Source organism: Theropithecus gelada, chromosome 2 (genome assembly GCF_003255815.1).
Source record: "Theropithecus gelada isolate Dixy chromosome 2, Tgel_1.0, whole genome shotgun sequence".
Lineage (NCBI taxonomy): Eukaryota > Metazoa > Chordata > Mammalia > Primates > Cercopithecidae > Theropithecus > Theropithecus gelada.
In genome coordinates, this window is record NC_037669.1 from 107646396 (window position 1) to 107672899 (window position 26504).

General features: G+C 37.3%; 1 protein-coding gene and 1 pseudogene across 1 annotated transcript in view; both read right to left on the bottom strand.

Moving 5' to 3' along the window:
• Window positions 1-26504, bottom strand: part of ATP11B (ATPase phospholipid transporting 11B (putative)) — a 140787-nt gene that overhangs the window by 7351 nt on the left and 106932 nt on the right. Inside the window, exons 25-28 of the mRNA XM_025377365.1 lie at window positions 18696-18761; window positions 18054-18157; window positions 16680-16845; window positions 306-439 (exon numbers count right to left, since the gene is read on the bottom strand). Coding sequence (XP_025233150.1) covers window positions 306-439; window positions 16680-16845; window positions 18054-18157; window positions 18696-18761 — 470 coding nt within the window. The remainder of the gene's footprint in view (window positions 1-305; window positions 440-16679; window positions 16846-18053; window positions 18158-18695; window positions 18762-26504) is intronic.
• Window positions 9117-9428, bottom strand: LOC112618784 (annotated as a pseudogene).

Sequence of the window (26504 nt, forward strand, 5' to 3'; positions counted from 1 at the left end):
ACCATGAAAGAGTACCATATACACACTCCTACTCAGCACATTTTAGAAAGACTATGAGACAAAATGTTTTGTTCATTAGATGAAGTCTCTTCAAAGGTGCTTTCTCTTCCTTTGTGAGTGAAAAAGCCCCTTACCCCAAAGCCACAAAGTGAAATCTACCACCAAGGAATGCTAATAAATAGCAGACTTCCTGCTTCAGTTGGTAAAACCAGCTGCTGATTTATTAGGTATCTAGAGCTGCAGGTTCATCCTGTTCCAGATAGGATACTCATTTGCAGCAAAGGCTACTTAGAGATATTTCACACCTGCTGATGTGGGTCGGACTACATCTTCCTATAACTCGTTCCAGCATTCTTCCAACAGATGTGCACGCTGCTTCTCCTTCCGGGAAACAGCACATGGAGTCCAAGCACTTGATACCTGCATTTGTTTCAGTAAGCTGCAGAGGCGAAGCAGAAAACATTAGTTATTTAAAGATCTGGACTTCTAAAAAGCATTAGAAAATTACAACAAGCACTTTCAAATCAAAGGTAATATATATAAACTTACATGTTTTTCTATAATATGGGAAACATATGAAAGGCTTTAATTTACTAGAGTATAACCATCCAAAATTACTTTAAAGCCTTGTATCCTAAATTAGAGGTCTAGTAAAATAATTATATAAACTAAGAAGCTGGATATTATTTAAATCTACTTTTAATGTTTTATTTTAATCATTTATTATGGTCAAAATGATTTCCATCAACCACTCAGGAATGTAATGAATTCCAATTCTGCATGGAGTTTTTCTTTAGGTAAAATGCTCCTGCAATTTCAATGAAAAATGTCTAACAATTGAGAAAAGTGGAGTATGAACTATCTTGAAGACTGGGAAATAACAACCAGGCAGGGCCTCGCCCCAATCTTCAATAACAACAACAATGGCAGCAAACACTTTACGTATGCTTTACTATGTGCCAGGTTCTAAGCACTCTACAGATAGCCACTCCATACTTATCTTTGAAAAAAGCATCATTTATCATAAATTGCTAAAAACTTTGAAGTGGCAATCATCCCATCATCAGCTCATCCTGCTTTTTTTTTTTTTTTTTTTTTTTTTTTTTTTTTTTTTTTTTTTTTTTTGAGACGGAGTCTTGCTCTGTCACCCAGGCTGGAGTGCTGTGGCCGGATCTCAGCTCACTGCAAGCTCCGCCTCCCGGGTTCACGCCATTCTCCTGCCTCAGCCTCCCGAGTAGCTGGGACTACAGACGCCTGCCACCTCGCCCGGCTAGTTTTTTGTATTTTTTAGTAGAGACGGGGTTTCACCGTGTTAGCCAGGATGGTCTCGATCTCCTGACCTCGTGATCTGCCCGTCTCGGCCTCCCAAAGTGCTGGGATTACAGGCTTGAGCCACCGCGCCCGGCCATCCTGCTTTTTAACAGTTAGCTGACATCACACAGATTACAATTTATTAAACAAGTGAATAAGTAGTACTATCAAGATTTGAAACTGAATTACTTTCTGAAAGTATGCAAGATTTATGTTGATTCAGGCATAAATAGCCCAGCAAGATAATTTTATTCCACACTACTAACAATTTTAACTGAGCAAAAATGAGGGAGAAAGATGGTATGACCACGTAAATCGATGAATCCCAACCCTGGTTTTGTTTGTTAAGGATGCTCCAAAATTTTTCAAGGGCTGTTGTTTTTAAAAAAAAACACCTTATTTCAATTCACTGTCTTTTACATATATAACATCCTGCATAACACATCTTTTGAGGATAGAGGAGAATAAATACAGGGTTGCACTTCCACGAAGGTTGGGAGTCACCACGTGCTGGGTGCAGGCATTGGCAATAGAGGATGTTTGTGGAGATGCTCACAATGAACAGAAGAGACGGACATGGTGGAACAGAAACCTGGCATTCTGAACGTAAGCAACTGCTGACGTCCTGCAAAATGCATGCTCAGAAGATTCGACACCACCCAGTGTGAAACAACGTGGTTCTTATCTGGCAACTACCTGATGACAGTGTCCTAGGATCAGCTAAGCACTGAGAAAGAGCTAAACTTTACTTGTTCTTTCATTACAATACTCTTGGTTTAGAATTGTGTAGGGCACTGTTTCTTAAACTGTTTTGTGAGCTATTTACATACATTTCATGAAAAAAAGGGCTGTGTTCAATTAAATTTGGGAAACACTAATTTAACAAAGTTCTAAACAGACTTTTAAAGTAGAGGACTGTCAAGTCAGGATACATGGTCATCTCCATGGGGGAAGCCTGAGATATCGTAATTCTCCCACTCATTTTCTTAGTGGGAGAAACCATACACTTCCACCTCACCAACCAGGAAACATTAAGCAACACCAGGAGGATCATTCATATTCAGAGGAATAGTTTAGGAAATGCTGGTTTAGGTAACAGGATTTCATGCGTTTTCCAGTGTCCTCTTTGGGTCACTGGACTCCAGTTTCCCCAATCTCAAATTTACCCCTTGTAGCAACCCAGACTCCAGGGCTCTTACATGCTCAAAGGATAAAGCCCCACACCCCATGAAGCCTTGAAGGCCTTTTACAGCCTGACCCAAGGCTGCCTTTCCTGCTCTGCTTCCCAATGCTCTGGTGCAGTATCCACTCCAGCCAACCAGGACGTGTTCCCTGCCCGTGGGCATGTGTCAGGGCCTGCTATCAATCAGGGTCCAAATGCTGACCCCTACACCAGGGTTCAGCTTAAACCCCACCGTCTCCATCGAACTTCCCTCACCTCTCCAACTATGAGTCATCTCTTTTTCTGATTCTATTTCACTGCTTATTTGTATCACTTAATTGGCACAAGCACTTAAACTTCTATTGATTGAGCAAGGTACTGTGCCAGTTTCCACAGGGGATAGTAACCCTGTGCTCAATCAGGTGAGCTAAAAGGAAGGAAGAAGGTGGGAGAGACGACAAGTCAGGAAGACATACCAACAGCAGTTACATTAGTGGAGTGCTCACCACGTATGCCCCAGTGACTATATAAGATGCTTCTCACAGATTGTCTCACTGAAAACTTACATAGCCCTTAGGAATAGGCGTCATGATCATCCCCAGTTTAAAGAGGAGGAAACAGTTAAGAATTTGTTCAACGTCACCCACTTAATCTGGGGCTTGAATCTTGGTTTCTTTGCTTGCAGAGCCCAAACCCCTTTACCACGTCACTATTCTGCCTTATGATTGTAAGAGGCAGACTACTCAGAAAATAGGAGGGAAAGCTCAAACCCAGTTGCTGTTAGTGGTACTGGTGGGAGAGCATGAAGATTTGATGAAAAAGGTGGCATTTAACATACATCTTAAAGGACTCGGGGGGCATTTCAATACAGCAGGAGATGGCGGAGAAGAGATATTCTAGGCTGAGGGAGGAGAAAGAGTGGCTGTGTGTGGGCAGCAGTGTGGTATGTATTCAGCACAAGCTTAGCCTAAATGTAAGGGAGTGGTACTGTCCCCCTGCAAAAAGACAAGTTGTGACTGAAAGTGTGGTCCATGGATCAATGCTGATCCATAAACACTATTACCGGTCCATGAAGAAATAAGCATTTGTAATCTGTAAGAATAAGAGCTTAGAAATTTTTACAGCAGTTGGACAAACTATGTTTATAACTGTTAAATTCAATCATTTAAAAATTTGGGCTTATTTTATATATCTTTTAGATTTCATTTTCCTGTAATTCATTTTTATTGTATTTGTAAAAGCATTGGCTCAAGATAAACTGGAAATTAAAACAAAACAAGAAAATAACAAACTGGTCCTTTACCACATTTACTTGGGGAGAACTAAACCAGAAACTCAAAAGAGCAAGGATCTTGTCTGACACTTTTTAGTTTAACAACATGTGCTGTGCTCAAAGCTGGTGCTCAACCAAACTGAGGAGAAATTCATCGAGATGACACCCAGAAGGTAGCCAGCGCTTGAGTATCCATATATATGCAAGACACTGCCTTGGTCTGGATCTGACCTTACATAATCATCTTGCTTTGCATTCATCACCTTTCACTTTATTTTTATTATTTTTAGAGACAGGGTCTTGCTCTGTCATCCAGGCTGGAGTGCAGTAGCACAACCGATCATAGCTCACTGCAGTCTCAACCTCCTGGGCTCAAGCAATCCTTCCACCTCAGCCTCCTGGGTGGCTACTACAGGTGTGCGTCATCATGTCAGGCTAATTTTTTAGTAGAGACAGGGTCTTACTATACTGCCCAGGCTGGTCTCAAACTCCTGGCCTCCAGTGGTCCTCCCACTTCAGCCCCTCAAAGTGCTGGCATTACAGGGGTGAGCTACTGAGCCTGGCCATCCTTCGCTTTAAAACTGAAGGACAGTTATTAAAATATAGACATCCCAACAGAGAAGGTAAACATCTTGAAATGTCAAAAATTTTAAGAAATGACTTCTTCAGATCACTTTTTGAACTTATATATGTGTATATATATAGTTTGTATGTATATGTTTCCTTTTTTCTCTAAAGAAAAAAAAAAAGAATTCAGCTGCTTGTTTTTTCTGAGACCGAGTCTCACTCTGTTGTCCAGGCTGGAGTACAGTGGTGCGATCTCGGCTCACTGCAACCTCCACCTCCTGGGTTCAAGCAATTCTCATGCCTCAACCTCCTCAGTAGCTGGGACTACAGACACGCACCACCATGCCAAGCTAATTTTTTGTATTTTAGTAGAGATGAGGTTTCACCATGTTGTCCAGGCTGGTCTCAATCTTCTGAGCTCAGACAATCCGCCCACCTCAGCCTCCCAAAGTGCTAGGATTACGAGCATGAGCCACTGTGGCCAGCCTCAGCTGCTGTTAAAATGCTGAATGTTGGCTGTGTTTCTGTAAAGCTATCTATAGAAAATGCTATACTGTTCTCTAGCAAACCTCTAAGCTCTACTACTTTCCCATATACATATCTTTGATCTCAATATTCAGGAACTGAGAGCTCGGCCAGAGTACTTATATAGCCATAGTTGCCAGTATAATTGGGCGAGGGAGAATGGAGTTGACCATTTAGGGCTCATTTCATTCAAAGAAAGGAGAGGAAATCATTACATTTTTTGGGAAACCACTTATAAATAATAGAAAAGAAAAAAAAGCATAGTAATGGGAGTGAGACCCTACCTGGTGGTATCAACAGGTAACTTTTAATTTACTAGAAGTTGTGATTGGTGAGCCTCACTTTCCATCACACTTGCTCCCAGGAATGACCACATAATTTAGTGCTAGAAAGGCTGTCACGAAAAACAACTATGCCTATTCAACATGACTATGCACAGATAATAAAAATGCTCATCTTCACAGAAACTGCCCTTTGAAATAAACTCTGGTTCACTGCTTTTATTTCCATTATTTTCATGTCAATGACAATAAACAGATATTTCTTATTGCTTATACAAAATATTTTCCTGAAACCTTACAACCTTCCTTAAATCTTATAAATTTTAGAAAAATATCTTACATTTCTAACATTTTTTAGTCACACTTATGACATTCTATCAAATCAAATAAAGGTTTTTGTTATTTGAAGTTTAGATAATAACTGTCAAACAATTAACCATGCTAGGGCTTTTGCCCTGAAAGGTGTTTTATATACTATATAATCAAAGTGAGCACCTTGCATGGCCTTAAAGGAGTTATTTGGAAAGAAGCTTTCCTCTCTAATGATAAAAACAAAATGAAAAAAGAGGAGGTTTGTGTTTAAGGAAATGTTTTTCTTTTTAATGTAAAATCAAGTCATCAAATATTACATTTTCAAATCTGATTAAGACTCATAAAATTTCTAAAACAAGTAACAAGCTTCATCTCATAATTCAGAATTGTGATGGAGATAGTCATGTACTGATGAAATCTGGGTAACTAGTATATCTTACTCAAGGCCTGTTTCTCCAAAACATTCTTCAAGCTCATATTCACTCTTCTAAACTCCCTTTCCTCTCTCTTTCCCTCTAAGTAAAATAAACAACTTAGAAAGATGGTTATAAAATACTTCCATAAAGTCTTTTAGGAATTTCTTAAGAGAAGGAGATTTCTGTATGTATTACCTAAATTTAAGTATGAAAATAAGAATATGGGCTGGGCACAGTGGCTCACATCTGTAATCCCAGAACTATGGGAGGCAAGGAAGGTGAATCACTTGAGGCCAGGAGTTCGAGACCAGCCTGGCCAACAAGGCGAAACCCTGTCTCTACTAAATATACAAAAATTAGCTGCATGTGTAATCCCAGCTAGTCTGTCAGCTGAGGCAGGAGAACTGCTTGAACCTAGGAGGTGGAGGTTGCAGTGAGCTGAGATGGTGCCTCTGCACTCCAGCCTGGGCAACAGAGTAAGACTCTATCTCTATCTCAAAAAAGAAAAGAAAAATATGATGAGAATTATACTGATTCGGTAAATTTATTTTGATAATCTGGCTTATTCCTAGTTTGAAAGAGGACTAAAGGCCTTCTGTTTTAATGATGTACTTACTCTACTGGTTACATAAATAACAACATATGACCAGGAATTTGTAGTTTAGGTGAGGAAGAAATTAATACCTGTGAAAAATGATAAAATCCCCAAACTTAATGCAGAGGGTAAATTAACATCACAGGGTGTAAGAGAGAATTCATTTATCATTCCTTTGCAAAAGTCACCATAATAAGGCTTCCGTTATTTAATGGGAACATTCTAAGAACCCAATTCTCAACTGTATTGTACATTTAATGGACATATTAAAGCAAAGCAGTACCAGATCCACATCGTATGAAATATCCACTAGAACTCGAATGTGTGGGGAACTTTTATCACAGAGGACACAATCTTATAGTTTTGGTATTATCAGGTCTCAAGTAGATAATCTGCTTTGTAGACTGTCCAGGGCATAACATAAATCCTAGGCAGCAGCAAGCTCTTCACATGAACTTTCTTTGGAGCTCAATCAGAGCATATTAAAAAAAACTAAACATCTTTCTACAGCAAGGCACAATGCAAGAGAAATATACTGTAAATATCATATGAAGCATACCAAAACAAATAAAAATTCCGAATTCTTTTGAATATCTTTTCAACTAATATTTAATAACAGAGTTGATTAATTTTTCATGTAGGGCAATCCACTAATCTAATTTAAAAACTGTATCTTATAGAATAGTTCAGATTCTTTAAATTATTCTACCTGTTCCAAGGTCTGATTTATAGTGTTGTTAAAAGATTTACAATTTTCAAGTCGCTTTTTACAAAATTTCATCACTGCTTATCCCATATGAGACAACAGCACTTTCTTGACTAGTAATGACAATAAATAAAATAGCAATTAGTCCAAATAATACAATTATTAGTGGCAGGAAATTTTATCCTCCATAATCACTACCAATCAAAATATTCTGCATATCCCAATTAGGTCTAGAAATGTTGTCAGGGTTATTCCTCAAGAGAAGAGAAAATCAAGCTCTCATCAGTTCTTATTTCTTTTTTTTTTTTGAGACGGAATCTCGCTCTGTCACCCAGGCTGGAATGCAGTGGCGCGATCTCAGCTCACTGCAAGCTCCGCCTCCCAGGTTCACGCCATTCTCCTGCCTCAGCCTCCCAAGTAGCTGGGACTACAGGCATCCACCACCACATCCAGCTAATGATTTGTGTTTTTAGTAGAGATGGGGTTTCACGTGTCCGCCAGGATGGTCTCAATCTCCTGACCTCGTGATCCACCTACCTCAGCCCCCAAAGTGCTGGGATTACAGGCATGAGCCACCACGCCCGGCCTTTTTAAAACAATTTTTATTAAAAAGATACAACTACGAAAATTTATGAGCCAGGTGTGGTGGTTCACACCTATATCCCAGCACTTTGGGAGGCTGAGGCAGGTAGATCGCGTGAGCCCAGGGGTTTGAGACCAGTGTGGGCAACATGGCGAGACCCAATACAAAAAACTAGCTGGGCATGGTGGGATGCACCTGTAGTCCCAGCTACAGGAGCAGGGTCTGGGGTGGGAGGACCACTTGAGCCCGGGAGGTTGAAGCTGCAGTGAGCCATGATCGTGCCACTGCACTCTAGCCTGGGCGATGAAATGAGACCCTGTCTCAAAAGATTTATGAAAAGAATGGAAAGTTTGTTGAATATCAGTCAGCAGAAAATTTCTCAGTACTAAATCTAAGCACCCTACTCTTTGATCAATCAACTTAAAAGGTGACTTAGATAAGTAATTCAGTATCTTACTACATTAAGACGGGTAAATGATACACAACTACAACTTCAAGGGGGAAAATGATTTCAGAGAAAGCAGAAATAGCAAGACATTTTCAAAAGGAGAAGCGAAAAGGAGTATTTTCTTGAATGTAAGACAATAGGTTGTGAGAATATCTTTACAGCTTAGAATGTGAGGTGAAGTCTGATTTATCTTTGGAACTCTAAAGAGAGATTGACAAAATTTTCAGGGATGGACATATGAAAAATGTAAAGATCACAAAAAAGGAAAACAATGAAACCAAAACAACATATGAGGAACAGTGAAGGAATCAGTAACGAAATGGCAATATCAGGTCAGGTGTCCCATGACGTGCCCCCCAAGCATGAGAACTTAGCGGATGAGTCCCCGGGAAGGTCCAGCGCAGTACTACCTAGTGCACGCAACAACTGTCCTGCTGGCTGCAAGTCTCAGCTAGCAGGTGCCTACTGTCCTCCCCTCTGTGCTGGCTTTCAGCAAATTCATATGCTGAGCTGACTGAACCCTTATCTTCTTCCATCTGGAAGGACAGAAAAGCAACAAGTCTCATATTACAGAACGATACTCTTCACCATATAGAGGTTTAAAATCAAAGCAACAAGTTGGCGTCCACAATCTGAGGCACAAAAGAAATGTTCAAAGAACAGCACATTTACTGTCACAAAAGAGGGCTAACGGGAACTTTTTTTTCAAATGTATATTTTAATAACTATAAAGTGTATAAACAATTAGGTAAGCTTGTGGAGAAGCTGACCAAGATACATAAATTAGGAAATACAAATGTCCATCTAAATTTTCTATATTTCATTTTTTTCATAGTATTTATTAAAGGTGTTTAATATACAGTTTCTCATCTGTCATTTTGGAAGTCCTTTATTGTAAAGACAATTCTATTGTCTGATGACACAGCAGCCACCATGGTTATTCAGGACCTCCATGTTGGATAAATTCAATTTCTTCTTGAGACACAAGTTTCCTTCTGTATTTCTAAGGTAATGTTTTTATTATTTCTGCAGTATCTGGTGGACCCTGATACATCAGCAAATCTGGTGATTTACTTCCCTTAGAATGTTGTGAAATTACAGAAGAGTGAGATGGTAACCCTGCTGATCTCAATGCTTCTGATACATTGGGTTTAGGATTGTCTCTTCTGTCAGGAAACCTTATTAATGCAGTGTGTGGTTTGACTACCTGAACGGCCCTACTGGCAGACGCCATCTTGCTGCCCATCATGACCCCCGAGAAGGGGCAGTTTCCCTAATGGGAACTTCTTAAGGGGAACATAAGCACACAAAATAAAGCCATGATTTTCCAGTGCACAAAGCTCTAACTAAACATATATTACAGCTAAGTTAAAACAAAATTTCTTTCAATAAAATTCAGTTTCTTCTATTAAATTCACTTGCCACCAAGATTTAGGGTTCTTATTGCAAAGGTATGTCCAATTTCTCACCTTTCCTGCTTCCCTTCTGGACTTCATGGCCTTAGAAATGTTGAGCATGTGTGCAAAGCGCTTCACCTGATCTATTTGTTAACAAAATAAATTTAATCCTCAATTTGAAACAGATTTTTAATGAGGGTCAATAATTTATACACATTTCAGTTCTTTTTCTGTATTTGTATTAGAGACCTTCTAAGGAAGTTTAAAGTGTGTCCATAGCCATCCTTATTTTAAATCTTACTAAATTACAAGAAAATGTCCTTAATGAATAAAAAACAATTTTGCCTCATCTCTATGTATTTTCCCAGGATTAAGACTGACCAATAATTATTTCTATGAAAGATGTAATGCTGAATTTCTGATATAAACAAAAAATTAGCAGAATTTTTTGGTTTCAAGAGTATAGTAAGTTTATGTGAAGATATCTTAATAGCTTTGCCTAAAATACAGGGGAAGAGGGGAAGGGAAAATACTCAAAATGAGTTTTGTTTATTCAAAAGAAAATTGTTAATAGTTTTGTATTTTTTTTTTTTTTTTTTTAAAGAAAAAGTCCTACTCTGTTGTCCAGGCTGGAGTGAAGTGGCATGATCTTTGCTCACTGCAACCTCCAACTCCTGGCTTCAAGCGATTCTCTTGTCTCAGCCTCTCGAGTAGCTGGGATTACAGGTGTCTGCCACCACGCCCAGCTAATTTTTGTATTTTTTTTTTTTTTTTTTTTTTGAGACGGAGTCTTGCTCTGCCGCCCAGGCTGGAGTACAGTGGCTGGATCTCAGCTCACTGCAAGCTCCGCCTCCCGGGTTCACGCCATTCTCCTGCCTCAGCCTCCCGAGTAGCTGGGACTACAGGCGCCGCCACCACGCCCGGCTAGTTTTTTGTATTTTTAGTAGAGACGGGGTTTCACCGTGTTAGCCAGGATGGTCTCGATCTCCTGACCTCGTGATCCGCCCATCTCGGCCTCCCAAAGTGCTGGGATTACAGGCTTGAGCCACCGCGCCCGGCCAATTTTTGTATTTTTAATAGAGATGGGGTTTCACCATGTTGGCCAGGATGGCCTCGAACTCTTGACCTTAAGAGATCCACCCGCCTTGGCCTCCCAAAGTGCTGGGATTACAGGCGTGAGCCACCGCCTGGCCTTAATTGTCCTTAAGAAGTACTAACTTGATTAAAGATTAAAAAGCTCTTAAAGATACCTGATATCCATACAGTTTTCCTCTCTGTCACAGGAGTAAACAGTTACGCTACTATGGATCACACCCATGGAATACTGCTCAATGCAGTTTAAAAAACTGATGCATTCAAAATTCAGAGGCTGCATCAGCAGAAAGATGTATATGGGCACTTATTCTCCATGCAGCTATGAACAAATGCCCACCTAGTGGTCACTCACTGCTCAATCTGAGTAACTGTTTCTTTGCCTGGCTTTTAGTTGAGCACAGTATTTCTTCTTTTTGTTTTTCTATGATGCTGATGGTAAATAAGCAGACCACAGTATGTAAAATGATCATGTGACAGGTGAAGAACCTGGAGGCCCAGAGGTTAAGTGACTTGGTCAGGACCCACTGGGAGTAGCACCAGCTGCAGCATCAGCATTCAGGCCTGCCGCTCTCTGAACAGTGTTCTTTCCCACCTGTTACACCACCTGATTGGAAAGTGGCTTGCAGAAAGACCATCTCATCCACATCCTGTTCTCATTGTGACCTTTCACAGATGAATGTTCAGCTTACTGTTTTATCAGAGTATTACAGAATCAGTGATTTCTTTGATTTATGATTTCCTTTCTCCATTATTCTTAAATCTAGCTTTGCTAAAAAAATGTGGTTTGATTTAAGCCAGTATGATATGTGAAAATATGATTTCATAAAAATATGATTATTCACAATATAAAAGTTATCTTTATATGACAAAAAACAGTTGGCCAGAGTGTGCTTTTAAATAATGAGCTCTCCTTCTGCTTTAGAGTTAAATAATTAGATGCTAAAAAATGTGATAGAAAGCCACTGTTTTTAAAGTCACCTACTGATAAAATTGTGATACACCTATTTGGCTGAGCCAAAAGTGAAGGTAAATCTTTGTTTTAATTTAGTTCTCATTTTAAATATAAAATTTAGTTGACTATCACTTAAACACCCATTTGTGTACTCATCTGTAATTATTACACCATTGTAATTTGAAATAGAATATTTTTTAAAGTTGATGTTAATAATAACCTGAAAGGTTTAATAAATCTTTAAATGGCTCAATATTATGAACTTACGGAGTTTTATAAAAGGTGATTTAAGTGGTGCTTTGTAAAAGCCATTCATTTGATCAGAAAAACACAGAAAGATTAGAAACCTTGAGAATAAAAAAGAATTTAAAATTCAAATGAACATAAAGATTAGAAACCTTGAGAATAAAAAAGAATTTTAAAAAATACACGATTAAGAATCTGTAAGAAACCAATAGAGCAAGAAATGGAAAAGTGCCAATTTCTAAAAAGAAAAATAATAAGTTATATTACTTTTCCCCTTCAAACCATACTTAATACATAGTTTTAGTATCTTAATATAAAAAATCCTAGAATTTAAGCTTTCATCCCTTTCTATCAAAAGACATCTCTATATTATTATTTTTTGTACAAACTGACAGAATGCATCTGTCTGTGGAGATAAAGATAAGACATACACACACATTGTTCAATTTATAGATGCACTAAATAGTAGCCAGGATATGAAATGCTTCAGCAGCCATTACAGTATACAAACATAAATATGCACATGTATTTACAATACAAATTAAGGCAAGATAAAAAAATGGGCAACTCTCACTTCCAAATATGTAGCTTTAATTACTCAACATGCAGGAGCATTCATAAATATGAATAACATGACAAGCAGAAGCATTAGAGTTGTACTAGAAAAGATAGTTAAGGTGTAAATATATATTAACAAGGTATAGAGCTCTGTTCTGTGATCATGTTGAATTTTTATCTGAATTTTCTTCTCAAAGAAGAAATGGATTTTTTTTTTTTTTTTTTTAGGTTTTAATGTATATGTTAATAAAGGTCAAATTAGCCAGAGACAGGGCCATGCTAACAAAAATGCCCCACTCTTTATTCATGCCTCTGCCCATCTTTTGATATTGTTTAATTGACCTTTAGCATGCAGAAGAGTTAATGAGGTTCTACTCCTCCTACTCTACCTAAGTTTGCTCAGCTGATTCCTTGCCCTCGACAATGGCTGCAGTGCGATGAACTCGTCACTTAAAGCAACTGTGTTGGAGTACATCTATAAGTGGACAGAAAAGGGATGGACACACAACATGTCAGTGAGCTGTATTCATCACCTAAGAGACAGACACAGGACATGCTTTGTAAATACATCTGTTCCTACAGGAGGAATAAATATCATACGTGATACACATACATGACTAACATTTGTAGGGTTGTTGGCTGTGCCATCAAAAGAATTTATTATTCACTCTTAACACCACATTGTTATTCTGGAGAAAAACAAGGCTCAGAAAACATGCTGACAGCTCTTCCTTTGATACGATTTTTCTTGCTACTTTTGGTAAACAATGAAGTAGCTGACAGTTTTCTAGCCATTTCTCCATCATTTGAAATCAGGAATGATATAAAGCTAAAATAATGATTACTGACCATAACAAAGGAATAATGTTACATACAGGATTTCAATGACCATATACTGTTTCAGCAAAAAAAAAAAAAAAAAAAAAAGGAAAGGAAAAAATACACCAACCCCAGCAGGCTAGAAGATCCCTGAGTAGAAGCAGAGATTTCCTTCTTGGATTAGACCACCTAGAACATCCAGTTAAGTCATTTAGAAGTAAATTTAGTGAGCCAAGAAGGAAGACCATACTAGCTTTTATACATAGATAAAATGATTGATCCACTGTACATTCCATTTTTAATCACATAGACTAAACCAATTTTAGCTTTATAGTGAAAGAAACAAAATATGTATAAGCACTTTTAACTTTCAACTTGTCTAACGGCCTACCTTAAGGTAGTCCAAGTATTTCCTACTTATTACTTTAAAAAGAGGCTACTGGAAAGGTAACAAGAACTAATATTATCACCTTTTATATTATTAAGAAACCTCTATGAACACGTGTAAGTTTGCAAATGCTCTGCCTAAAGTAGAATTTCTAAGGATACATATAAATAAATCTGATGTATTTACAATACAAATTAAGGCAAGATAAAAAAATGGGCAACATCAAATTAAATCTGGTTGAGTATCTCCAATCTCAAAATCCAAAATCTGAAACTTTCTGAGTGTAGACATGATGCTCAAAGAAAATGCTAATTGAAGCATTTCAGATTTTGTATTAAGGATGCTGAATCAATAAGTATAATGCAAGTACTCTTTAAACAATCTGAAATCTGAAACAAGCAGTTTGGATAAAGGATACTGAACCTATATTTACTCTTATAAAGAATTAAGTATATATTTTTTTGTGAGACGGAGTCTCACTTTGTTGCCTAAGGTGGAGTGCAGTGGCGCAATCTTGGCTCACTGCAACCTCTGCCTCCCAGATTCAAGAGATTCTTGTGCCTTAGCCTTCTGAGTAGCTGGGACTACAGGAGTGTGCTACCATGCCTGGCTAATTTATGTTTTTTAATTTTTATTCATTATTATTTTTTGAAACGGAGTCCCACTCTGTTGCCCAGGCTGGAGTGCAGTAGCGCCATCTCAGCTCACTGCAACCTCCACCTCCCAGGTTCAAACAATTCTCCTCCCAAGTAGCTGGGACTACAGGTGCCCGCCGCCACATCTGGCTAATTTTTATGTATTTTTAGTAGAGACTGTGTTTCACCATGTTGGCCAGGATGGTCTCCATCTCCTGACCTCGTGATCCACCTGCCTCAGCCTCCCAAAGTGCTGGGATTACAAGTGTAAGCCACCGTGCCCGGCCTATTTTTTTAATTTTTAGTAGAGACCTAGGCTTTCGCCATGTTGGCCAGGCTGGTCTCAAATTCCTGAGCTCAAGCCATCCACCTGCCTCGGCCTCCCAAAGTGCTGGAATTACAGGTGTGAGCCACTGCACCCAGCCTCAAGAATTAAGTCTTTAAAACAATGCCATCCATATATTTTGGTGAAATATAACTATATTTAGGTCAAAACAGGGAGACAAAGTATTCTCCATAAAGATCTAGAGTAAGTATAATGAACAAAGCCTTAAAAATAGTACTCTTTTATTGTAAATTTTTTTTTCCAGAAGATTAGGAATAGTAAGCTAGGCAAACTTTCTGATATATGTTTAAGTAATATGTTGCAGAGTGGAAAAGTCTGTCCACACTGATATAAATATATATGCATGGACAGATAGAGGAATCAGATTATGCAAATTTTTTTAGCCCCAGTTGGAGATCAGTATAACAGGGTAACATTCTCATCCTCATTTTACTTACAATGATAACTGTTTTACTGAGGATCAACTATATACAGGCTCAGTGTGAGGCACTTCATACTCATTATCTCTAACAACCATGTAAAGTAGTAATTATTTATCTGATTTTATAGAGGAGGAAACTGAGGCTTATGAAGTGCTTGATCAAGGACATACATATGAACTGTTGAAACAATATCTGAATTCAAGTTTGTCAGGCTTCACAAGCCTATGCTGTCTCAATGGTGTGAATGTGTATACTGGCTAGGATTTGGTTATTGAAGCAAACAAATGCTAAAGAAATGTTGTGGACATGACCAACTGAAATTAAAACTAATGCACTGGTCAGGAAGCCTAACTTACATCACTAAATGTTTAGGAAGTAGTTTTTCTATTTGTAGGATGAATATACAACTAAATTTCCAAAATTCATCTGGCATGTTACAAGCGTGTTTAAAAAATCTCAACCTGGGAAGAACTAAATGATTAATAAACTCAGGGCATAAGAGTTGGCTAGAATATATTTTGAGAGTATTTATCTAATACTACAATATAGTTAAAAGGACAAATTGAGAGATTTCTAGCTCAGGTACTAGTTAAATATATAAAAGAGGCACATTCAACTACATAGCTACAATTTTTGAGCATCTACTATGTATTTGGAAATTTTTTCATTTAATCTTCACTAGAAAGGTAATACAAAAGATATTTCTATCATAATTTTACCAATGAGGAAACTGAGATTTAAAGTCACAGAGATACCAAATGGAAGACCTGGGATTTGAACTGAGATCTATCAGGCCCCTAAGATTCTTAAGCACTATGTAACATACTGCTAATATTTGCTGTAGTTTAATATTTATTAATAAATGTTTAGTGAGATAATATGTTTTTAAAAATTCTATTCTGTACAAATTATTGAGGTTAAAGACCTCATTTCATACTTTTTTGGTGAAAATAATATGATCAGAAAAAATATTACTCAGCCAGGTGCAGTAGCTCACACCTGTAATCCCAGTGCTTTGGGAGGCCGAGGCAGGAGGATCACGAGGTCAGGAGATCGAGACCAGTCTAGCCAAAATGGTGAAACCCCGTCTCTACTAAAAATACAAAAAATAGCCAGGTGTGGAGGCAAGTGCCTGTAATCCCAGCTACTCGTGAGGCTGAGGCAGGAGAACTGCTTGAACCCAGGAGGCAGAGGTTGCAGTGATCCAAGATCGTGCCATTACACTCCAGGCTGGGTGAGGGCAAGACTCCAGGAAAAAAAAAAAAAGAAAAATTCCTCAAATTATTATGTTTCTAAAGACATGGCTATAGATCTTCATTATATATATATATGATAGAATGTTGTGATATTACTTTAAAAATATTTACTATTATCTGGATATAACTTGATAGTTTCATATCTAAAAACATCAAGTTTTATTAACACAATGTAATTAAAAAATAATTTATCAGTAGTCATAAAATTAATAGAAATAGTAAGAAATAACTTTAAAAATATCACATTGAACAATGTTTATGTTACAAAATACTTGAAACAGGAATGGCTAATTTCCTATTTTCTGACATAAGCAAATTATGACAGCTATTCATCATTAAAGATCCCTAACTAAAAAGATAATGACTTTATTACAAAAAGTGGTTACCTGTGCCTTTTCAGTACTTGTAGGGTAGAGGTGTCGGTCAAATACCTTCTTTATGATATCAAGAAATAGACATGTAACAACCATGAGGATTATGGCAAACCAAGCAGAACCACTTGATAGGAGCTGAATAAACACAAAGTACATATTCTGGGAGCCCAAAAATGGCCTGCAAAGAAAGACAATGTGCTTAATAAAAGTGGAAACTGAAAGACCTAAATCAGGACATCATATAAAGACACTACAGTTGAACGTAACAAGTACTCCAAGAAAATGTTCAAAACTGAAATCGGTATAACTTAATTAAGTGAACAACTAACAAAACAAGATAAGCTTTAATTGTTAAAAATAAAACAACTATAGTTTTTATTAGGAAAATGGCAAGCAGTTGACCAGATAACCCTATCTTAGTGGTAGCATATTAGAAGAATAATGTACTAATACAGACTTAAGGGACCAAGCAAAGCAAGAAAAAGGGTGTAACAAAATATCTGAGAAGACTGATTATCCAAATCTTAGAATGAAAGCTTTATTCAGAAGCTCTTCTTCAAAAACATATTTTAAAATTAATGTACTCACAAATACTAGTTTTACATAGTAGTAGGTGTTATAAAGATATTCTTTTTGGGTTTTTGTATATACTACCTCAAAAGAATATGGTGAAATATAGAAACATTCATAATATCCTTTTATGATCCTAACTAGAAGCTAATGTTTAGCTAATCCAAATTTTTTTGGCCTACCTACCTTCAGAAGTTTTTTTGTCTGATAGATGAATCAAAGACATAGCAGGCAAATGTAATATAAATTCTCCAAAAGAGAGCCTTCAGTTATCCATCACTTACCAAAGAATCTTAGGAGAAACATTAATTTTTAATCTCTCAGGGTAGCCAGTTGAGTATCTGATTCTATCAATGAAGATGATGCATACTACTTACTTTTGTGAGAAAAGTGAATGATTAATATTTAATTGTTCTGTGTGACTTACTTTATTGTATATATTAATACATAATACATTAATACATAATATAACTAGTGTAAAGAAAATTAATTGTGAAATAAGACAACTGGGGTTTAAATCGTAGCTTTGCTACTTTTTTGTCTTTGTGACCCTGAGGCTAGTTTCTACACAGAAAAAAACAGGGATAATGATTGTGATGAATCAATATAATATCTTACACAGAAAATCTAGAAAAATTGTAGATATTCAATAAATGTTAGTTTTTTCCTCTCCATATCAGTAAGATCAACTGAAAGAAGTAAACTTACCAGGAGTCTCAAATCTGTTATGAGCAGAATATGTTCATAATGTAACCTATCACAATAAAGGTTTATTATGTCAAAGCTATCCATTTAAAATACAACATATTCACTCACCAGAGAATCCCTCCATAAAACAAGGAAAACACAAAATAAAATATAATAGATCCCCAGGTAACGAGATGGTTGATCCAAGTCCAAAAATGGGTTTCCAGAGCCATCTAAAAAAAAAGTTTTTATATCCTTAGAAATATAAACAAATAAAGCTTTACCTTAACTTTTCAGATAAAACTCAAGAATAAACATAAATATCTAAAAGTCCCTCAGAAGACAGATATAATCCCTCAAAATTCCTCAGAGATAAATATGAATGAAAAGGTCCTAGTATAAAATGAAATAATTTCAAGTTTATAATATTTTTCTTCTTTGAGGAAGCAGCATTCAAATTTCACGTGATTACTCTATTTTCAACTCCATGGCCTAAAACAAATTATGCTGTCTGGCACTATACACAGAGAAGCAAAATTTTAGAGATTTTTAAAAATGTGATCATAAAAATCAGTTGAGGCTTCCTAAGATAAACTTTAAAAATAACTTTTGACAAAAATTTAAGTGAATTATTAAAATAGTAATCAGTGAAATTAATCGATTTTGAAAATGGAAAAAGGAAAAGTATCTATGGCTAAAGAAATGAAGAAAATTAACTAATTATGTAAACAGTTGCAAAATGTGTCCACATTTCTAATTTCAGTACCATACCTTTACTGTGACTGTAATAACCATGACTGTGAAGACCAAAGTGCCAAATGTCCAGTTTCCAAACATCTAAACAGAAAGAATACACTATTACATTATGTGTTAACATAATGTTAAATAAAATGTCAGGTAAAAAGTCGTCTAATTCTCTACTAAAAATCCCTTGAATTTTTTAAGTCACGTACATTTGAAACTGGTGACTATACTCATAAAGTTAAGAGTATGAGAAGAAACAGCATAAAGCATTATTTACATGTGTTATTATTACACACAATGATCTTTTAGATATCATTATCAGACTGGAAACCCAAAGACGGGTTTAGAATGGTGTGGCCCAGACTATTTTCAGTTAGAATAATGTAGTCATTAGGGTCTGCTTTATTGCTGTCGCACACTAAAAATGGTAACAAAATCCTTTTCAATCACAAGTATTTTCAGAAACCTTTCCAACCAGATGTCACAGCAGAGCACCTGCCACAGTATTTTTGGATACAGTACAGTACAGCAGGAGGAAAGAAATTTACACTTACAACCTGTATCTGAAAGGAAGGATAATGGATCATGGAATTATTCCTCAAAGGATTCCATGTAAAAATTCTGTTATTGCCAGTCAGAAAGTATTCCCCCAGGCTTTAAGCCAAAACTTATTAAGGTATTAAACATGCAGAACCCAAAAACAGCTTCAGGATTTTATCTCTACAAATAAGAATACAACCAGAAGTTTAATAATTTAGTTTACAAAGTAATCGTTGTTAGTCCAAACTGCACCGTTTTGTAAGCTCCCTGCTATTTTGCAGACCGTGGTCAAAGTCAACATTTCACAGGGGTTCGGGACCTGGGAAACATCCTGCCTACCACCACCTGACCACTATAGAAAGATCGTTATCACGCCAGGTGCGGTGGCTCACGTCTGTAATCCCAGCACTTTGGGAGGCTGAGGCGGGTGGATCGCCTGAGGTCAAGAGTTTGAGACCAGCCTGGCCAACACTGTGAAACCCCATCTCTACTAAAAATACAAAAAATTAGCTGGGCACAGTGGCGGGCGCCTGTAATCCCAGCTACTCTGGAGGATGAGGCAAGAGAATTGCTTGAACCCGGGAGGTGGAGGTTGCAGTGAGCTGAGATTTTACCATTGCACTCCAGCCTGGGCAATGAGAGCGACTCCAACTTTAAAAAAAAAAAAAAAGAAAGAAAGATCCTTATCATATCTTGCTGGATAAAGGTCCAAGGAACACCACGAAGACATCCCACCAGAACAAGGGCCAGAACCACCTCATCATGGGAACATCTTATCAATATCCTGCCGGACAGTGGGCCATACTGCCCAGACCCCTCCCGCCCATACCTGTAAGTACCCACAGCCTGTAAGCAGCTGATGGGCTCTGGCATTAGGCTGGTCCCCCACTTCTGTAGGTTTTATGCTGGACAAAAAGCTTGCATTTGCTCTTGAGCTGCCCTCTTTCTGTGTCTTTCTTTAACTCTCACCTTCCCTTCAAAACCTAACAATCATTATCTTAACACTGGTTCAAAAAAATTATTAAAAAGGCTTTTTATTATAGATTTCTAACAATTATCATTTACTTAACAAATTACTTAACCTCTCTATATCTCACTTTCTTCATTTGTAAAGTAAGGATAAATCTCAGTTTTCTGTAAGTTTTCAATCGGGGTATACAAAAAGAATGGAGTACCTGGTATACAAAAGGCAGTCGGTAAATAATAGTTATGATTATCAACAATGAAACATCAATTAATATTCCTTTGAGAGCTTTTGAGGAATGTATTTGCCAAGAGGAGAATCAAAAGTCATATTGAACCTGTGGTCATCTGTCTGCTTTTATCATCTCTAGAAATGACCCAGAAATACTGATCAGTGGGTCTCAACTTAGCTCTCTGAGGAGGAGTGTTATTCTCCTCTTTCACAGGTATGGACACAGATACTTTTTTTTTTTTGAGTCAGAGTCTTGATCTGTCACCCAGGCTGGAGTGCAGTGACATGACCTTGGCTCACTGCAACCTCCACCTCCTGGACTCAAGCAATCCTCCCACCTCAGCCTCCCAAGTGGCTGGGACTAGAGGTGCACACCATCACACTTAGCTAATTTTTTTTTGTATTTTTTATAGAGACAGGCTTTCACCATGTTGCCCAGGCTGATCTTGGACTCCTGGGCTCAAGAGATCCACCTGCTTTGGCCTCCCAACATGCTAGGACTATAGGTATCAGCCACTGTGCCCAGCTGGGAGAGATACTTTGATGCAACCAGGGAACCTGGGCCTGGAAGTGGTAAGGAATGTCTATCCTTCAGTATCTGGTTTTACTGGTCCTAGACTGGGGCATGTTACATGGTATTTTCCTTAGAGGAGAATTTAGGGCTTCCTCTTGCATAGGCCCCATTCAAGGCCCTAGAAGAAGCTACACGAAAACATTCCCATAGTTTTTTGTGGGTAAAATTATACAAAGTAATGTATTTCAATTGTAATCAACTGGTTACGACTGCTGTCTCTTTCCATTCTGATTTGCCCTTGAGCTGGTAGGTGATAATGTGAGTGGCAAAGGGCATTTTGGAGATTTGGCTAAAGATGAGCTTATAGGCCGGACGCAGTGGCTCACACCTGGAATCCCAGCACTTGGAGGCCGAGGAGGGCGGATCACTTGAGGTTACGAGTTTGTGACCAGCCTTACCAACATGGAGAAACCCTGTCTCTACTAAAAACACAAAATTAGCAAGGCATGGTGGCCCATGCCTGCAATCCCAGCTACTGGGGAGAGGCTGAGGCAGGAGAATCACTTGAACCTGGGAGGCACAAGTTGCAGTGAGCTGAGATAGCGCCATTGCACTCCAGCCTGGGCAACAGAGCAAAACTTTGTCTCAAAAAAAAAAAAAAAAAAAAAAAGAGCTTACATTTGGTTTGGGATAAATGAGACATATTTGTCACTCATAGTCATCTGCATATATACTTAAGTTCATAGTTGTATGTTTTTTTAAATTTTTTTCTTAAAGAGGGCCTGTGAAAATGTTTAGATTCTACTAAACCTGGATCTGTCCCTGCTCAGAAGAGACAGATGCTCAAAATACTTTCTTTCCCACTCTGCTTGGTTTCTAGATCACTTCTTAGATGAGAAGAATGAGTGTACCCAGTGCACTGATGAAGATCTGATGGCCTAGAACTATGTCCTAGGCCACTGCTCCATTTAGAGCGGTGGGTCTCAAGTGTGGGTGATTTTGCCTCTGTAGGGACATTTGGATGACACCGTAAGAAGCAAGATAACGTTTTCTGTTCTCTTCTAAGGTATAGCTATATCTAATACTTAATAAAGTGCCTGGAATACTGTTGGTGCTTAAATTTTGGTCTCATGAATAGATGAACATATAGGGGAATTCTATAAAGAACTAGACAAAGATCTTTTTTACCATATAACCTTTTATTAAAAAATCTGTATCTACCTCTAGGAATTAAGTTATATGCATTCTTGAGTGACCTGACTGGTAATCACAGTAAATCATTTGAATTGAAATAAAGGATATAGCATTCTCTGTGGAATACAGATACAAGATAGTATGTATTTCTTGTCTTAACAGAGCTCTTACCATTTGATCAGGTTTCAACAGTTGATGATAATGTACAGTATGAAAAAAAATTAATTAAAGATAGGAAATAAGGAGAGAAATCATTAAAAATTCAAGAGAAAATAGTAGTAAATACTAAACAAAGGTTTATTTTTCTTTCAAAATTACAACCTGAAATTTCATGTCCTCAGTCTACTTTGTATTGCTAATTATTTACCCCCAGCTAATCTGGTTTAAATGCTTAATGGTCTAGAAGGTAATGAAGGGGTGAAGAATTACATTCTCTTCCTTAATCATTGTTTTCCATTTAATTTTTAATGTGATATAGTATATGATTTTTTTTGGAATTGTGCTGACGGTCTGACAATCAAAATCTCTACTGGAGAAGTCAAATTGGATTTTTTTTTTAAATCAGAGATGGGATCTTGCTATGTTGCCCAGGCTGGGATTAAGTGATCATTTTACCTCAGCTTCCCAAAGTGCTGGGATTACAGGCATGAGCTACCATGCCCAGCCCAAAGTGGAATTTACATACTTTGATAGTTTTCTACTTTTTCTTCCAATCCTATATTTTTTGAATTTTAATTCTTTTAATTTCTCAAACTGGGTACACTTCCATAAAGAGAAGAAAAATCATTAATAATAGATGCTTTCCTTTGAATTCCTGTACACTTTAGTAAAACAGACAAAAGAAACCTCTTATTTGGGCAGGATTTCATTTTAAAGAGCAGTTCGTAGTTGAGAAGAAATGGAATAGATTTAGTGTTTGGGTCCCTAAGTTAAAAAAGAATTCTTTTTGTCTTTACTGTCTTTTTCTCCTGAAGCCAGGGAAACGATGACATGAAATACTACGATGGGAACTCAGCTACCTCTGAACTATTCTGGTATTTTCTTTCCTGTATCAACCTAGTTTTCCGCTCTCACCATATGACAATTCCCTCCTTCTTGTTTCTTAATTGTAATATTCTTGCTCATTTAATATACTCTTAAGGCAGCCATGAGGCTTTTTCCATTGCATTCTGTAGAAGTCTCTTCTAACTGGTGGTGAACTCTCTTAATCTGAATTGTTTTTCTCACCTTTCCCCATCACTTTCTTATCTACAATATCTTAATTAGTATCTTTTTTATAATTCTAAATAGCTTCTTTCCTGAGGAAGTTTCCTTGCTAAGATCACAGAAAGACAACTTAAGCTACTTCCAAAAATATTTTGTACAACAGCAACATTGTTAGAGTAAGTAAGTTATATACTAAGATGACTTATTCTGTAGGGGTCAACAAAATAAAAGATAAATTCTTCAAAAAAAAAAAAAAAAAAAAAAGAAAAAAAAGAAACAGTCCTTAGTTACCCCTCTCATTTACAGTATATTTAATAAACACGTTTCATTGGTATTAACCTCCAAATTATTTTGCTTTATTTTTTTAATAGCATGTGAGGTTTTCTGGTAAAAACCTAAAAGAGTTCTAAAAGAGCTGTAACAATTACTTAGTTTTAAAAAATGATTTCATAGGTAGTCAAAGTTCATAGAAACAGATAAATAGAATGGTGGTTGCCAGGGGTTGGTTGGGGGAGAAAAAAATTGAGAAGTTATTTAATGAGTATAGAGTTTAAGTTTTGCAAGATGAAACAGTTCTGGAGAGCTGCTGCACAACACTGTGAATATTCTTAACACTACTGAACTGTACATTTAAAAATGGTGGGCCGGGCGCGGTGGCTCAAGGCTGTAATCCCAGCACTTTGGGAGGCCGAGACGGGTGGATCACGAGGTCAGGAGATCGAGACCATCCTGGCTAACATGGTGAAACCCCGTCTCTACTAAAAAATACAAAAAACTAGCCGGGCGTGGTGGCAGGTGCCTGTAGTCCCAGCTACTTGGGAGGCTGAGGCAGGAGAATGGCGTGAACCCGGGAGGCGGAGCTTGCAGTGAGCTGAGATCCGGCCATTGCACTCCAGCCCGGGCGGCAGAGCGAGACTCCGTCTCAAAAAAAAAAAAAAAAAAAAAATGGTGAAGATGGTAAAAAGAACTATCAAATTGTACATTTTAAATATGTGTAGTTTATTATATGTCAATTATACCTTAATAAAGCTGTTTTAAAAATGATTTAAGTTTTTCTAAATGGTATATTTTGGAGGGACTTAAAATTTTTAAAGTTACATCAAAATCTCTTATAAGTATTTTATAACATAATTTTACCTTTTTCAAAATTGTAAGAAATGATGATTGTACATTTCTTTAATAGTAAATTTACTTAAAAATTTAAGGTAGCAGGACAGTAAAAATCTACCACTATCAAACATAAACCTATAGTATTCTATAGAAGCCCTGTTTAAAAACAATTACAAAAAAGTTGACCCAGATTACAGACAGAATTTAAAGTCTTAGGCTCACAAAAACAAAGATAAATAGATGGGACTTAATCAACCTAAAAAGCTTCTGCACTGCTAAAGAAATAATCAGCAGAGTAAACAGACAAGCAGAGTGGGAGAAAATCTTCGCAATCTATACTTCTGACAAAGGACTGATATCCAGAATCTACAGGCAACTCAAAAGGATCAGCAAGAAAAAGACAATCTCATCAAAAAGGGGCCTAAGGACATGAATGGACAATTCTCAAAAGAAGATATACAAATGACCAAGGAACATGAGAAAATGCTCAACATCACTATCTGGGATCCAAATCAAAACCACAATGTGATACCACCTTACTCCTGCAAGAATGGTCATAATAAAAAAATAGAAAAATAATAGATGTTGGTGTGGACGTGGTGAAAAGGGAACACTTTTACACTGTTGGTGGGAATATAAACTAGTATAACCACTATGGAAAAAAGTGTGGAGATTCCTTAAAGAACTGAAAGTAGAACTACTATTTCATCCAGCAATCCCATGCCCTCTATCTACCCAGAGGAAAAGAAGTCATTATACAAAAAAGATATTTGCATCCCCATGTTTATAGCAGCACAATTTGCAATTGCAAAAATAGGGAACCAGCCCAACTGGCCATTGGTTAAGGAGTGGATAAAGAAAATATGGTATATGTATATACCATGGAATACGACTCAGTCATAAAAAGGAATGAAATCATGGCATTCGCAGGAATCTGGATGGAATTGGAGACCATTATTCTAAGTGAAGTAACTCAGGAATAGAAGACCAAACATCTTGTGTTCTCACTCGTTAAGTGGAAGCTAAGCTATGGGGACGCAAAGGCATATGAATGAGACAATGAACTTTCGGGGCTCGGGGAAAAGGGTGGGAGGGGATAAGGAATAAAATACTACACACTGGGTACAATGTACACTGCTTGGGTGATGGGTGCACCAAAATCTCAGAAATCACCACTAAAGAACTTAATCATGTAAATAAATAAATAAATAAAAAACTAAACAAACAAGAAATCTTAAGCTTATTTTTAACTTTAAAAAATAAAATGAAAAGATTACTCAATATATTCAATAAATTACTAATCTATGACTTCTTGACAAATGTCCATGGTAAGATGATACTACTGTATTGTTAAGACAAGTCCCATTTTTTAACTAATACTTATATTTAAATACTGTGACTACTTTAAGCTTGGATAAGGGCTAGGCAAATTTTATGTGAGAGTTTGTTTTTTTTCTTTTGAGACGGAGTTTCGCTCTTTTTGCCCAGGATGGAGTGCAGTGGCCCGATCTCGGCTCACAGCAACCTCCGTCTCCCAGGTTCAAGTGATTCTTCTGCCTCAGCCTCCCTGGTAGCTGGGATTACAGGCATGTGTCACCACTCCTGGCTAATTTTGTATTTTTAGGAGAGATGGGGTTTCTCCATGTTGGTCAGGTTGGTCTTGAACTCCTGACCTCAGGTGATCTGCCCGCCTCGGCCTCCCAAAGTGCTGAGATTACAGGCATGAGCCACCACGCCCAGCCGTGAGAGTTTAACTCGTCTACTATTTAGGAAGAAAAACAAAGCTAAAAATCAGTCACTAGTTCAGCCTTCTTATTAACATATTTTTGTTCTCTGACAACTCATTAAGGAGTGATAGTAAAGGAGTATCTTTTTTATAGTGATCTGAAGGTAAAGAGCCTTTTTAGAGAAAACTGATCAAGACTTATACTTTACTAAGGGAAAGAAAGGCCTGTTAAAAAGATGTGAGATAAATACATGAAGAATGACTAGTTCTTTCCTAAGCTAAACTGAAATTAAGAACTAGTGAATACTTCAAAAGTATTTGTTGAAAATTAATATAAAATTGCTACACCCT